Source organism: Chinchilla lanigera, unplaced genomic scaffold (genome assembly GCF_000276665.1).
Source record: "Chinchilla lanigera isolate Chin_1 unplaced genomic scaffold, ChiLan1.0 scaffold00107, whole genome shotgun sequence".
In the NCBI taxonomy this organism is placed as follows: domain Eukaryota; kingdom Metazoa; phylum Chordata; class Mammalia; order Rodentia; family Chinchillidae; genus Chinchilla; species Chinchilla lanigera.
In genome coordinates, this window is record NW_004955508.1 from 2958554 (window position 1) to 2971600 (window position 13047).

A 13047-nucleotide genomic window follows, 5' to 3' on the forward strand; every position below is an offset into this window, starting at 1 on the left:
GCTACACATTTATTTTATAACAAATTTTGGAAGAAAACTAATTTCCAGTGTTACTTGAGGATTTGTGAAACACAATCTTGAAAATAGGAAGTCGACGTGGGCGGAGCAGTGCGTGTTGTCTAATAATTAATTCATACGAGACCATTTAGAGATAGAGCCCAGGGCGCCTTGCTGACTCCACGTTTCTGCCTGCCCTCACCCGAGACAAGTGTACCAACCAAATTCAAAACTATCCTGTACTTTCCCAGAAAAGTACTGATTAAGGTAGGTTTCACAAGAGAATTCCTAGAATTTGACTGATACTTTAATGGTCTGTTAAATATTAGGTTGTCACTGCTAACTATTTTTAAAGCTATAAAAGTAGGCTGGATAGCAAATCCCCTGAAAAGAAAAAAACTGGGTTGTCGCATTTATTGAAAGTTTAGAAACACATTCATTCTTTTATGAATTTAACCAATACTTTTTGCATAGGATGTGCTGCACCAGGTGCCGGGGACAGAGTGGGAGCACACAGGACAGGTCCCCACCCCGAGGAGCTTATAGACAAGTGGGCTTCAGACAAAACCGCTCAGAGGTTATGACTAGCTTCACTGCCTTCCTTTATACTAACAAATTGAAATGCAGTTGGTGAAGAACTGGTTATCACCATGTCTAATGAAAAGAAATTGCTTTTTCTAATTACAAAAAGGAGCTAATAATGACATACCCAGTAATTCCAGATGTTACACACAGAAAATTCCTTTTCCACACCGCTTCTGTATCCTGCTCCCCTCTACTGTACAAAGCACACGTTCCTAAGGAGAGTATGAAGTCACATCTCCTCTTTGGCCTCTGTCGGGCTGAGGTCAGCCTGGGGCCGAGCCCAGCATGACTCAGCAGGCCCAGCACTCCACAGCCGTAGAGTGCACACTGGTGTGTGGACCCAGGTCCACACCAGAGGTGCGTACAAGTCTGGTGCCTGTGGAATGTGGAGTGAGATTTGCATAGTGTTTTTGGATTCTAGGGTAGTGAGGACCAACACCTCACTTTTTGTTGGTCCAAAAAGAAATTCAGCAAAGCAGGAGCCACTAAGCTGTATATAACTTTGACCTCCTAATTCAACTTTGAGGAATTTAGAGCAAGGGAAAACCTAAAAGAAAAAATGTCCAAAGATACTTTCACCACAGATCAGTTGATACTTATGATAAAGTCTTAGCATCTCAAATCCTTCCAACAGAGCGTTTTAATGGAACGTCACAGACATATTTGAAATGAAGAGGATGAGTGCTGTTATTTTATGGAAACATCTACATTAGAAATAGAATATAAGGCGGAATTCACACATGGATTATAATTATATGAAACATCTCTAGCTATATTAAAAGGGAGAAGAGGAGGCTTTACAATAAACCAATGGTTTAGAGTGTAATTAGTTTTTTTCTCACCCTATAAATTCTTTACTTAAAAATACAACACCCCTTTATGCAAATTAGAACAAATGGCAATTGACATTTCAACATACTAGAGCTATTCTTGCCAGACTTAAAAGGGAAGAGCAGAAGCGTCTGCCCACATGTTGAGACTCATCAGTCTGCCCCCAGCTCCAGCTCCTCTAGGCCCTGACTATGGACCCAGCCTCTGTGGCCCCCTCCCCTCCTACTAGATCACACTGATATTAGCTATTCAGACCAGCAGGATCTTGCCTCCCTTGGATTTCCGGTTGCCGGGCTCCATCCCCCATCAGCACATCTAGATGGGGTTTCCTGAGCATGGTCTCCTTCTCCATCTGAGGCCGACCACTGCCTGGAACCAGCAAGATGTCTTCCTTTTGAGCAACCTCCCACAGGGAGTGACTCTCCGCACACTCAGGTGCAGCTCCCTTGAACCCTTAACTCTTCTCACTGGGCTGGGTGCCCAGATATCCACCCCATTCCTAAAGCTCATCAATCCTCTAGCTTTTCATTGTCAAGGACCCTATTAACATGTGAACACTCTTGAAAGCTGTACCATTTTAAGCTGGTAGTTCCTTGGGTGTGAATAACAGAAATGGCTCTCTTTTATCAATACCTTTCTGTGGCTGGCACTATTTTTACATCAATCTTTATAACACCCTTGCAGGAAGGCAGTGTGGTTTGCCTTTGCGGATGAGGGAAGCTGAACAGCTTGGCCAAGGTCAGAGCGGTGGTATGTGACAAAGTCACGCTTTAAGCCTGGGCCAGTTTGAAAGCCACTTTCAATCACCTCTCACTGTGTAGCTACGTAGTGTCAGAGAAAGCACAGGGCTGAGTAAGGCAGCAACCCAGCCGACCGGCCTTAACTCTTTACTTCTCTGGGCATTGGTTTCCTCATTTGCAAAGTGGGGGCCTGGACTTTAAAAGCTGCCCCACAGGAAGGAATGGAAGGGACTGGGGAAATGGGCAAAAGGCCGCCCCATCTCATGCTAAGATCACTGGTGGGTCATCATAGGTCTCCATAAGGCACAGTTTTAGGCACTCAGCCAGTTGTAGGGGAGAAGAAAAGAAGGGGCTGTGGGTGATCACTATAGTTCAATTTTCCCAGCTGTCACAGAAAGAAATAAGCACAGGATATCTCACACACAGGAGAGAGCATCCTCCCTGACACAGTTTTCAGCTGAGGAAAGGCGGGTGGAAGCATTAATGCCCGTTACTGTCACTTGGTACAGGATTAGTTAGCAGTAAGGGGCTCCACTTGGGACAGGGCTCCAGGAGCTCTGAATTTGCAAAAAGGGATGAAAGGAGGAAATACAGCTACATGTAGGTTGTTTTATTTTCAGAGCTAAATATTATCATTGCGGCTCTGTTCCCAAAGAAAGCATGAAAAATGCAAATGACAAGTTTTACAATTGGATAGCCTCCACCCCTTTCCTCCCCAAAAGGGTTAGGCAAATGGACATACATTGTTCTTTTCCCAGGAGCCACCCCCAGCTGCAACCTTCCTGTGTTATCAAACACAGATACATAACTACTGATCTTAAAAATGCAAGATTAGGGCCGGAGATACAGCTCAGGGGCACAATCACCTGCCTGGCAAGCACAAGATTCTGAATGTGATTCCCGGGACCAAGAAAAAAAAAAAAAGGAAGACTATAATTTCCTAAATTTCTTACTGAGTGTGCACATTAGGTCAAAGGAAATCCACTCTCAATCAAGCTGGATGCATTTAATCTTCACATCCCACATATTGTTGACACCAAATTCAGATCTTTCCCCACCTCTCATGTACCCACATTTCCCAGAGCTCTTTTCCTCCCTGGGTCTTTGCGGACAGTGTTGGGCTGGAGTCTGCCTTCACATTTGCCCTCCATGGGAGGCTATCAGGTCAGCTGGCACCTGCAAGATGGAACCCAAGGGACACCTAGAAGAGAAGTCCTTCCATAAGCCTGGTGGCAGCAAAAGCCTGGCTGCTCCCTCTGTTCTTCCCAAACTGGGCTTGCCACAGGGCTAAATGTGTGCTTGTGGGACAGGCTGCCCCAGCTGTTACTGCCAGGAGTGGGCACCACCTCTGTGGAAATCAGAGTTTGTCTCTGCCGCTGCACGCTTGGCTGTACTCTCACTAGTAGGTCAAAATCAGTGCACAATGGTCTTGAAAAGCTTTTATAGCATTTGCAAAACTCCAAGAATTTTTAAACCAAGCTTTCCGGAGGAAGATCTATTAAGTTCTAACAGTTCAAGCCATGGGCCAAGAGGATAAATTTTTTATGTCGGTATGGCACCATATCTGCACTGACATTTGCTCCTCTATACTGTGTTTCAGTAAAGGTGAAAACATGGTGAGACAGAGTCCTAAATAGACTCTACCGAGCTGCAGGGGTGCTAACTGATGCTATTAATAGAAGAGATTCGAGGAATTCTCTTTGATACAAACTACTTTGTTAGAATTGACCTTTAAAATTCAAATCGAAGTGCTGCACCCCTTCTCTATCATAACGGCCCATGTTATATGTAGCTTCTTGCCAGACAAATTACCAGTCCAGCAAGTAAACACAGATCATTCTAACACCAAGTGGGGGTGGAGGATGTGGCATGCAGCTTTTTGGTTTTCGCGTATGTGAATGATTCCAAAGTGCAGAAAACATTGCTCTAATGACTGAGGTTAACAGCCAGCAGCTTTTGTGTTTTCTATTTTTGGTTTAGCATTTCTGGTTTGCAGAGGTCAGTTAATTACAGGACATTCTGCCTGAGCAGTGTCAGTACAAATATTCTGAGCTGAGCCTAACTCTGGGTTTAGCTTTCGGGAAGAGTCTTTCATTATTCCATAATGCTCATTAAATGCCTACTATGTGCCAGGGACCCTGATAGCAGCTACGGACAGACCAGCGAGCAAAGCTCCTGCCCTCATAGAGCTTGTTTCAGTAGGAGGGAAATGAATTACTTATTTATTATACCTGATGTCATAAAATTTCAGATAGTAAATATATGAAAATAAAGCACGGTGAAGAAGGTGCTGAGAGGGACAAGGAGGGTTTTAGACAGAGCAGGCAGCAAAGTCTTCTGAGAAGTGGCAATGACAGCAGAGAGCTAAATGAAAGGGCAGGGTCAGGAAGCCAGGCATTTAGGCCAGAGAGACACAGCAACACAAATCAAGTGCAAGGGCTCTAGGCAGCTGCCTGCCCATCAGTGAGTCAGGAAAAGGCACTTCAATTTGGGGGCAGATGCCACATGCCTGGCTCACCACATGCTGGCAGAGCATGGGCTGCCTCGGAAGCTGCCCTTTTCCTCCGCTGGGCCACCATGCAGGAGACAGGCCGTGCACAGGCGCAGGAAGCCTCTTCGAATGGCACATGCTTGGATTTAAGGGACTGCGGGAAGGCTGTCCAGGTGGGCAGAGGAGACAACAGAACAAAGGGGAGTGGAGATTAGTAATCTCAGCCTTTAAAAAAATCCCTGTCTTACCCAAACTGAGCACCACCCACTACGTAGGACAGGATTCAAAGAGGGTCCCGCTAGTGGGCTCCGCTTCCATTTCCAATCAAGGGGATGGTTTTCTGCCATCAACCAGGAGGCTGCAGTAATTTGAAAATCACATCAGCCTTAAGGACAGTAACATTCCAGTCTGGAAACTCGACACTGGCTGGTTCGTCTGTCTCACACAGGGAAACTTCTTCCTCTTCCTCAGTAGCCTTTCCTTTACAGCATTTGTGCCGACGCCATCTCTCCTCGTGCAAGGCATTCTGTGAGCTCAGCGTGAGTGTGAAATCACTAATATTTAATACTTGTAAATACAAAAACAACCCAAGTAAAAGAGATTTGCTTTATCCCGCTTCCTTGAGTTTCCTTTTAAGAGAGACTCTCATGTTTTGCCTTCCGAATAGTGTTTAAGATGCTTCACAAGTCTATTGCTTTGGCAACTATACATCCAATTATTTGATATTTAAAATTTTTAAAGTAATTTAATAAAACAAAGTTGATAGGTTCCTGCCCGAGTACAGATTGCTGAATCATTGTGGCGGTGGCCAAACATGGCTGAAGCCCCAAAACAAAGAAATCACTTCCCTCTTCCTCTCCCCTCAGCCCTGAGCATAACTTCCCTCTTACCCTTTCTGTGCACATGCATGCCAGGGAAGGCCAGTCAGCTCCTAACATGTCACTGAGCCTGTCCCTTAAGCTCCGCCTCTAACCAGAGTCCTCATAAACCCACAACCTCCTTTGTCTGCCCCAGGGTCCTGTGCTGTGCTCAGTCCCCTCCTTTCCATGTTTCTTCTGCATCAAAAACCTAACAAAAGTGCTGTGTTTACACTTACTAGACCTACATTAGTTTCAGGAAGGAAAGGTTTATTTAGCTCACACTTCGTGGAGGTTTCAATCCATACTCAGCTGGCTCCAAGGCAGAGTGGCACATGGCAGAGGGCAACACTTCATGGCAGGCAGAAAACAGCAAAAGCAGCAAGAGCAAAAAGGGAGGAGCAGCAGGGGAAAAAGCAAGCCTCTTTCCCTCCCTTATATTGTATGCAGGCTGCCCAGCCCAGGGCAGGTGTAGCACTCACACCCGTAATCCCAGCGTTGGACTGTGAGTCAGTCACAATCTCTAGAAGCCTGCCCCATGACTGCATGAGGCTTTTGGGGAACATCTAAACACAAACCATAACACCATCTAATGCTTAATGGTATTTAAGGTGGCATTAAAATGTTTCTGATCATACCCAGTTGAGTAATCACAAAGTGGTTGCATTAAAGCACTCTGGAAAGTTTTCCCCGACAGCTGAGAACAAGGATGACTCTTTTCACACCGCTGTGCTCTGGTTTTGTTCTGCTGCTCATCCTCATCTTGGGTTCCTAACACCAGCTTTGCATATATACTGCTTTTTAGTGCTTACTAAATACAAAGCTGGGGACTGTTCCAAATGATCTCTATAAATGTATCCAGTAGTCCCTCCCCAGTACTGGGAAGTGTCTTAGGCAGGGAATTAAGCATCTATAAGAATGAGGCATCTAGAGTTGAGATTGGTGAGGGGAAGTTGGAGGAGTAAGGCAGGATGAAGAGTACAGCAAAATTAAATCCACTATGACCACAGATTTATGAGAACACAAGGGTTAAAAGAAACACTCCAATAAGCTTAAGTATGTTCTCAGAAAAAAAAATGCTCTTGTTCATTGTGTAGCAATGACTTATGTGTGATGAGGAGACACTGGTAACCCCAAATGCTTCTGATTTGCACATGAATGGAGCACAGGGTGAATACAAGGCCAATGAAACACACTTTTAAAAAATCAATACAGGAGGACCATAAGTTCAAGGCCAACCTAGGCAACTTAGTGATTTACAGAGACCCTGTCTGTAGTGGGTGATTGATTGTGTCAATTTGAGAAGTGTAGAAGTTTAACTAAACCTTCTTAGCAATTCTACACCCTATGGTGTAGAGGACCCACTCTAGGGTGGCTCATTGCCTGAATGATATAAAAGGACAAATGAGAAGGACAGATGGGCTTCCGTTCTTCGGAGGAGCTCCAGTCTTTGCCTTCAGCTTAGATGTGGTCTCCTGGCATCTAGCACTGACTCTTCAGCTTCTAGCTTGGATCCTTCAGCCTTCTGGTGTAGACTTGTTAGCTTTCTGTCGCAGAACCATTGGCCTCCTGATACAGACTTGCATGGTACACTGCAGTGAACTCTAGACCTTGTACTGCATCCTTTGGTCTGCAGACACCCCCTGCATTCCTTGTCATCCAACTCTGTAGCTGACCACGGTGAGCTAATTTTGTAAGTTCTTCTACATTTGTATATCTTGTGTTGTATCTATTTCTCTAGTAAAACCCTCACTGAGGCACTGTCTAACAGTAAAAAATTTTTAAAATGTTGGGGATATAGCTCAGTGGAAAGGCCTCGTGTTCAATCCCCAGAATCATATATATGATATCCTTCATATCATGCATGATATATATATGATGTAATAGTCTTAGTTTAGTAGTTAGTATCCAGATAATTATGTTCATAAATATTTTCAACAAATATGTATGAATCTCAAAGGAAAGGAACATCATTATATTCAAAAATAAATGGAACCAAGGGCAACTGAGTTTAACTGTGGCCCAAATAGCCAGGGACTGAGGCACCTTCCTCATGATGTTAAGTATGCAATATCACAGAAAAATACTATTCCTCCTCTATTAACCCATTAACATAATCAGTAGCATTGTTCTAAATGCAAGGATCATCCGCGAAGTCATAGAATCTGCTGTGTGCCTCTTTGTACCTATCCAGGAGATGTGATTCATTTGGAGGAAGATGCTCTTTATTTTAAATGTGCCTTATCAATATACAGCTGTCACATTCCACAATGATTGGCATCATTCTTTGGGGGGACTTTCTAGCCAGATCCAATTGGTAGTTTTATTCAATATTCAGTAACCCTTATGGCTGAGCTTTGGGCCAAGATGCATGTTTTTCTCATCAGTTGTACTCAGTTATTAACGAGGCTTTCCAATAGCAATGATGAAAAAACTTAAAATGGAAGAAGATAGGTGTCTTTACAGGAAGTGTTCATGGCTAGCTGTGCAACGGCTTCTTAGGGGACAGTGGCTTAGAAAGGAAGGAGTAAGGAGTTTGGAATGAAAAAGGTTTCACTCCAGCTCTACCACCTGGCTGCTTGCCTGGGTCCCAGTTTGTTTGGTTTTCTTGTCCCAAAATGAGAATAGTGTATTCACCATGCAGACAATGAGAAAATATACATAAAGTTCCTATCACAGTACCTGAATATAGTATATGATCAATAAGCAAAGTAATTATTATGAATGCAGAGTCAGACCAGATGATCTTAAGGATTAAGTGGCATTCCTACTCTGAGATTCCAGGCTTCTCAGTTCTAACTTTTTTGAGGCTTCCTCTACTGAAAAAATTTCCCAGTCACAATGTGTTGAGTGCTTCTAATGTACAAAGCACCATGCTTCAAGGAATATTTTTGATAAATAAGGGGGACTTTGGTAATCTATTTGATACACTTCTACTAAAACTGTTCCTCAAGTTAAATAAGTGGGAACCACCCAAAAGGCCCTATCAAAAGCAGGCAACAGCCTCTGATAGTTTGCTCCCCAGAAGATAACTCTGAATTAGGTTTAATACAACGTGAGGCTTTGTAGAAAGATAACATAAGTTCTCATCAGGAGACAGGAAGGACAGACTTTCGAGAAATAACTCCAAGACTGAGACCACCATCCCAGGTCAGGGAAGCCATGGATGGGACTGAAGAACCAAGCACATGGGCAGCTCTCTCCTGAGTTTAGGGAGTGTGTGCCAATAGACGGCAAAACCCCCAGCCCCCTGCCCCCGAAACCTGAAAGGCAGGAACAAGGAGTCCACCCTGGACCTGGGAGAGGACAGAGGCAGGCAGGACAGACAAAGGCAATGGACCGTGGAGTAGAGGTCAGTTCACTGTTTTGGTCACCGATGCTTTCAGTCAATGTATTGATTTCCCCCCATATCCCAACATATTACAACATGCTATTTATAAATTACCTCCATGTAGTACTACACAGAAGTATATCAGAAGAACCTTCACAGAGTACAGGTGTATACATCAAGAAGGATGAAATCTACTTAAACAGAAGTTGCAGTATTTTATTCTTCACCTTAGTCTTCTTGTGCAGCCACGTTGGAGACTACTGGTAGGAAAAAAGGTGAACCTGCTGAGGTTGGGGAAGGCGCCCTTGACACTCGGTATGGACATTTAAAAGACAAAAACCTCCTCGACAACTTTTCCTTAGCTTTTCTTCTGAAAAGCAGGCTGTCACCACATCAGTAAACAGAAACATTGCTAGATAAGCGTATGATCCCTCAGCTCTCTCTCCAGCTCCCAGCCTTCTCCCTGGCTTTAGATCACGCTTTTCCCCAAAGGCGGCCAAAGACAGTCATTCCTTGAGCCATAAGGTTTTCCGCCCTTAGGGAGCGCAGACCCTGTTGCTGGGTTGTGACTGCATGTGACCTGCAAGAGTATGGTTTATAATATCGCAGCTCTTTTTAATTTGGAAAAAGGGGAGCATTTTGTTTAGAGCGTATATTCTGAGAGGGATGACCCTACAGAGTTGTCTTTATGGAGACTGAGTACAATTAACCACTAGGTCCACAGCAGGTTTTTTGTTCGTTTGGTTGATCAGTTTTTCGCTACATTGATTTAAAAATTATCTCCTCTGAAAACAAATTTATGATTAGTGAATAAAACGCCATGCTTTACAGAATTTTCCTTATCAAACAACATCAAATTTATTGTGGCATTTTTATATATGTTTCCTTTTATTACTGTAGAGAGCAACATAAATACTGTAAACCCGTAGCTGGTCTAGAAGAAATGGCCCAAGCAGACTAGACTGGGAAAAGCTTTTGTTCAGTTTGCCACAGTTCACATCTGACGGCATTCTGCAGCCAGGACCCAGTGTACAGAGTTTCCACAGAGCTACCAAAAAGGAACACATTTGTGGGCTCAGTTTGACAAGCTCTCCTTTGGGAGAAATAGCTGGTTTCTGCCTCTCCGTTGCTGGCACTCACTTTCCCGCGCATGCCTGGTGACTCTGCTCTGAAGAACCCTGTAGTGGGTAATGGTGTCCTTAGACAGGCCTTATCTCGCAACGCCCCTTCAGGGAATGGCAGCCAGCCTGTTGCTTCTATCTGTGTAGCCAGGCCCAGCAATGGGAACGTGGTTTTCACTGACAAGAGGTAGTCTACCAGGACAAACTGCAAAACCCAGCCTGTGTAGGATTCGGGGGATGTTTTTTACATTTCAGTTTTGGTGGTGCATGCCTGTAATCCCACTGCTCAGGAGCTGAGACAGGAGGATCGCCAGCCTGGGCCACATAATGGGTTCAGGACCAGCCTGAACTACATAGCGAGACCCTCAAACAAACAAATGAATAAATATTCTACAGATTAGTTGTAATTAAGGAAAAGTCATAATACTGTATGCTTCCTTTTATAATGGAAACACTTTATACTTATAATAGTTTTGCTGTTTCTTTAGTTCTTTTTATATAGTTTTTTTTTGTTTGTTTGTTTTTGTTTTTGTTTTTCTCCGGTACCAGGAACCGAACTCACGACCTTGCACTTGCCAGGCAGGTGCTTTGCCGCTGAGCTAAATCCCCAGCCCCTTTTTATATAGTTTGGTCACAGTATAGTAGGGAGAGCTGCCCAGCCTGTGTATCAGAGCGTTTTCACCAACACCACTCTCCATGGCATCAGCTAGGTTTGTAGGCTCAGGGATTCTTGAGAAAAAGGCAGAGACCACAAAGACTTTCTGAAAGACAAAATGCCATGGCAGATTTTTTTCACCTTATAAAATATGGACTCTTTAAAAGAATAATTTTTACATACTCACTTACAGTCAGAACTCCACTATTTTTCTTGAAGTGAACTATTGTATTTTCCCCAATTATGTAAGTGAGCTGATTATGCAACTAAGAGGTTACTGAATGTAGGAATTATTATAAGAGCAACACTTTTACAGGTTTCAGCTCAAGTTGTTTGTGGAAGGGGTATGAATAATTTTCTGGTCTGCCCAGAATTCAGGTTTATCATTCCATGGCTTTAATTAAATGCCGAATCTTAAGCACTTTTACAAATTAGCATGGATCCTTACTCCAGATGTGAAGGAAATTATATTTCACTTTAAAGCAACAAGACCATAGACTGGAAAAATCAGAAAACACTAAAACAAGAAAATGAAAAACCCCTTTTTGAAAATCTGTTAATCAGGAATGTGTGATGGGTTAGAAAGGCACAAGACCAAACTGTACCTTTGGCCTAATTGTGTAAGAGTTTGCCAAATCAATTACCAGTGGAAAACATTTCAGAGAGAAGCTGAAACTTCAAAAAGACTGTTAAGTAATTCTAGACACTTACAATACTGAATGACATCTTAGTTATAAATAATTTTTTTTTCTTTTTTCTTTTTTTTTTTTTTTGTCTTCATGAGACAGGGTCTCTCTATGCAGTTCAGGCTGGCCTTGAGCTCACTTTGTAACCCAAGCTGGTCTCAAACTTGTAATGATCCTCCTGCCTCAGCCTCGAGAGTGCTGGGATTACAGGAGTGCTCCACCACGGCCAGCTATAAATAATTCTTACCCATGCTTAAATCCATCTTGAGCCTCTACTAAGTCTTCCTTAACCTACTTATAGGATTTGCTATAGTGATGAAAGTAGCCTTTCATTTTAAAAATGAAAATGAGATGAATTTTCAAATGAAGATTGAACGTCTTTCCCTCAATCACACTGTCCTTCCTCGCATTTCCTTTTAGCACTGCAGGTCCCTGGATGTGCAAAATTAATAGCTGAAATCTAAAGCAGCCCGCCTGCATTCGGAGCCTTCTCTGAGCACTCAGAATGCACTTTATGGTCAATGATGTTTCAGTTTTCTTTTCTGTAATGTTGGAAAATAATACTTAGAAGATTTTTTAAAGCACTTAGTGTCCAACCCCTTGATGTTAAGTGTACCACAGGCCAGAGGTGCAAGTTAGGCTGTTACACCACCAGGCCATTACTGACACTTGGGTGACATGGTGAACAATTCCGAACACATGGATTTTTAGCCCCTCGTTTTTGTCACACCTCAGGGCACATTTTCAAGCAACGGTACATCACGAACACTTGGATTCCTCAGTCCTCTTTTCTCCTGGCCTCCAGGCACCCAGCCTCGCCTGCCAGGTACTTCTGGTTAATCATACCCAAGCTGATCCAAGTTTTATCCAAGTCACCCCCTCCCTGCTTCTACAAAATGATCTGCATTGCTCTTCTCAGTTCTGGCTGGAATGCACCAGCTCCCTGAGAAGTCTTCCCTCATCAGCACGCTCCCCGGACTCCGGCACCGCTCCGGTTCGGATTCCCTTCCTAATAAATTTCTCAGATCGTTGGAGTCTTTCTGAATCACCTTGGCATCATCGGGAATTTTTCATTAAAATGTGGGCTTTGTCCAGCCCCATGCTGAGCTACCGGGCTAAATTTCTACATACAGATACAAGAAGACCGGCGAGCCGCGGCTCGAGCGGCCAGCTCGGAGACGGTTCGTATGGACAGGACAAGGGCGAGGGAAATAGGATAGTGACGCACCTGAATATGTCCGCTAGAGGAAAGGCGATAAACTAAGGCTTGATGTCGTGCGGGGAATGAGATGCTGACACACACGGCACACACAGATGAGGGAGGCAAAGGGAAGCGGCACCAGGTGTCTGACGGTGTCACGGACCCATCGGACCGGGTGCCCCCCCCCCGGGCGCGGCGCCCCCTCCCCCGCAGCCCGCGCTGACTGTCAGCGCATCCCTCCGCCCTGCCCCGCTCGGGCGCGCCGGGCCCGCCCCTCCCCCGCGCCGCGGCTCCCTGCCCCCCGCGAACGCGCTCCCCAGTGTCCTCTAGAACGCCCGCGCGCCTGTCGGGTTTCGAATCCCGGCTCCGACCCTCGCCCCGGCGCGCGGCCGGCTGGCGGGCCGGCTCTCGGACCCCGCATCAATCATTAACGGGTCTGCCCGGGCTGCGGCGGCCCCAGGAGGGGGATGGTACGGAACTCTAGCCCGGGGACAACTCCATCCCCCGCGGCGGCCGCGAAACCCTAGCCGGGAGGGCCCCCGCCCTTCCCCG

The 13047-nt window shown here is 44.8% G+C and overlaps 1 protein-coding gene across 1 annotated transcript in view; it reads left to right on the forward strand.

Moving 5' to 3' along the window:
- Positions 1-12865: 12865 nt before the first annotated feature.
- Positions 12866-13047, forward strand: part of Paqr9 (progestin and adipoQ receptor family member IX) — a gene marked incomplete in the record, with an annotated part of 3747 nt that continues 3565 nt past the window's right edge. The window contains 1 exon segment of the mRNA XM_005407735.2: positions 12866-12965. Within this exon segment, the coding sequence (XP_005407792.2) occupies positions 12963-12965 (3 nt within the window).